The 2,382-nt window shown below is 35.6% G+C and overlaps 1 protein-coding gene across 1 annotated transcript; it reads right to left on the minus strand.

Moving 5' to 3' along the window:
* Positions 1-931: 931 nt before the first annotated feature.
* LOC142353269 (uncharacterized) lies at positions 932-1,543 on the minus strand. The gene is made up of 2 exons (XM_075405500.1): positions 1,465-1,543; positions 932-1,359 (listed from the first exon to the last, which is right to left on the minus strand). The coding sequence occupies exons 1-2, from the start codon at positions 1,503-1,505 to the stop codon at positions 951-953; spliced, it is 450 nt and encodes a 149-aa protein (XP_075261615.1). The 5' UTR covers positions 1,506-1,543; the 3' UTR covers positions 932-950.
* Positions 1,544-2,382: the final 839 nt, after the last annotated feature.

Consider the following 2,382-nt stretch of genomic DNA (forward strand, 5'->3'; position numbering starts at 1 on the left):
CCTTTACTGCACATATGAGTTCCTTTGACCTTGAACAAATTCAAATTAAACTTAAGTTTTAAAGTGCAAAAGTCATTTTATTGAGTGAGGTAAGTCACGTATGATCAAATCTAATCACGCAAACAACCTAGAAACTTTTGCAAAAGCGAAAAAGAAATGACGTCACGCGCGCAAATGCCGTTAGTGAGAGGAAGAAGTCATTCAGAAAACTTGACTTTCTCAGCTTTGCTGTGTGAACAAATGTAAAACGAAAAAAAGGCGTCAGACGACGAAACAAAAAAAAACCAATAGCACCGCAATATAGCTTTGCTCAGCTTACAGCTTCGCAGCTATAATTAACTCTTTACCCCGTCACGACAAAAACCCAAATAGGACAAGACTGAAAATCGGTCCAGCCGGACTGAAAATGAACGCAGGACCAATTTAATTGCTACAGACTTTGTTTGAGAGCAATTCATCAACATTGAAAAAGGTTCTCAAGTTCACACCAGTGCATGCAACAAAAATTTAACACAGATGATATCAAATGGAAAATGAAACAGTGTGATTTTCTTATACATTAAACAAATTCACAAAAACAAATTTATCATGTAAAGTGCTCGTAGACTTCAATTTAGCTGCAATTTTTTGCTGCACTTAATAGTTAGAGTTATACTTTTTCAAGGAAATGATCAAAATTACCAGCAAACTTGACAAAAAGCCAGACAAGGCGAGACAAAACCTTCGAAAAAAATGAGGTTGGTAAAAACAACTGCTCTGTCAACGGAACGAAGTGCTGTGCGAGAAAGTTGAGAGACGAAAAATTTCATGCAAAAAAATCAAAAAGAACGAAAAAATCATTTCATAATGCAGAAACTCAGAAAGTTCGAACTTACGCAGACAGTTTTTCGAAAATCACGATTAGAGAATAAACTTAAAAAAATCTTCAGCAAAAAATTTGCAGCTAAATTTTACCATGATTCATCAAATTCTTTGAACACTGATAAAATGAGAGCCGCCAAATGGCGATACCCCTCTCCGAATCTATAAAAATGGAAGGGGGAATCATCGTCAAAGTCATGCCACTTAACCATTTTGGCACTTTTATAATGCACAACAAGTTCCTGGCTCAAATAAGCATTATTGTTGGAAACAACGATTGGATCCAAGTCTTTTCGCCTCATGTGTCCCGTAATTTTGACCTTCGATGGCCAAACAGCATCAATAAATTCCTTGTATTTATCGAGAATGAAGTCCACTGAGCGAAAGTTAACATCGTTGTCGCCAACTATTACGAGAATGTGGCTAAAGTTGGATGCATAGTTCGCCAGATGAATAAGATCTCTGCAACTTCGACCACCTAGTGGTTCATACTCAGCGCTGCAAAAAATTGCTTTAAGTTGATGATTGGAAAAGTTTAGATTAAAGAAATAAGATTAAAGAAATATTCAAGAAAAATCATCACTGATTAAAGAAATATTTTACCTATAGAATTGCAGCTCTTCATCTTGTTCAATGTACACCATTGCGTCTCGAAGGTTTGAGTCGCCTATCACTAAATAGCTCCTCTGAAATACAAAAACAGTGATGAGATATGGAAATGATAAATCAGTTTTACTGGAAGTTTTACAATTTTCCCCTGAAAAAAGTCCACGCCGACTTTAAGAGCTTTGGAGGTATATAAATAGCGTTTAATGCATCAATTTCAATGTGTTACGTCCGCATTTATTTTCCCTAATAGAAATTAGAAAAACAATTGGTCAAAAAATGAGATGAGAACAGAAACAAAACGCGCCGCACTCAAAAAATTTTTTAATTGGTTATAGCTTCAAATATGGATAATTAGACAAAAGATAACTCCATAGAAATGAAAGATTAAATTTAGGTTCAAAGAAGTTTTTGGAAATCAGATTTTCAAGAATGCTCAAATGCATCAGACAGTTTAATGACGAAAAAGTTTTTATTAGACACTGCACTTGTTTCTTCCGACAGTTTTATTCAAAACACTTTTTGCAAATTTTCAACAGGTATAAGGTTTTCTTCTTCAGTGGGCTCTACTTGATAGAAATAACTCTCAACAGGTCCAATCTCTTTAACGACTGAAAACTTTTGAATGTTCGCAAATGTTTTCCCGAAAAAAGGAGGACACAAAAATTTGATGAAGTACTGGATTTGGCCAAATACTGTTTGATTCTCGTAAAAGAAGCTGACAAAACAGTTTCCTAACTTCGACCTTTTGTAGGCTGGCGAGTCGAAGCACACATTTTTATGTAAGTGACGGTTTGAGAAAACTGCGTTAGGATATAATTCTCTACCCTGAATGAGAGCTTCTGTTTCAACAAACTCGTTTGGTCCAGCTTCTTCGCTAGTGTTTTTGGAGAGCTTTGAAAACAGTGGTTCCAG

This window comes from Convolutriloba macropyga, chromosome 14, assembly GCF_964194025.1.
Source record: "Convolutriloba macropyga chromosome 14, txConMacr16.3, whole genome shotgun sequence".
Lineage (NCBI taxonomy): Eukaryota > Metazoa > Xenacoelomorpha > Acoela > Convolutidae > Convolutriloba > Convolutriloba macropyga.

What these genes read in the sequence shown, in the direction of transcription:
- LOC142353269 (XM_075405500.1), bottom strand. Translation starts at nt 1,505, where the DNA reads ATGGTGTACATTGAACAAGATGAAGAGCTGCAATTCTATAG. An exon ending in GAAGAGCTGCAATTCTATAG is followed by an intron (nt 1,360 to 1,464) that starts GTAAAATATTTC and finishes AATTTTTTGCAG; the next exon opens with CGCTGAGTATGAACCACTAG.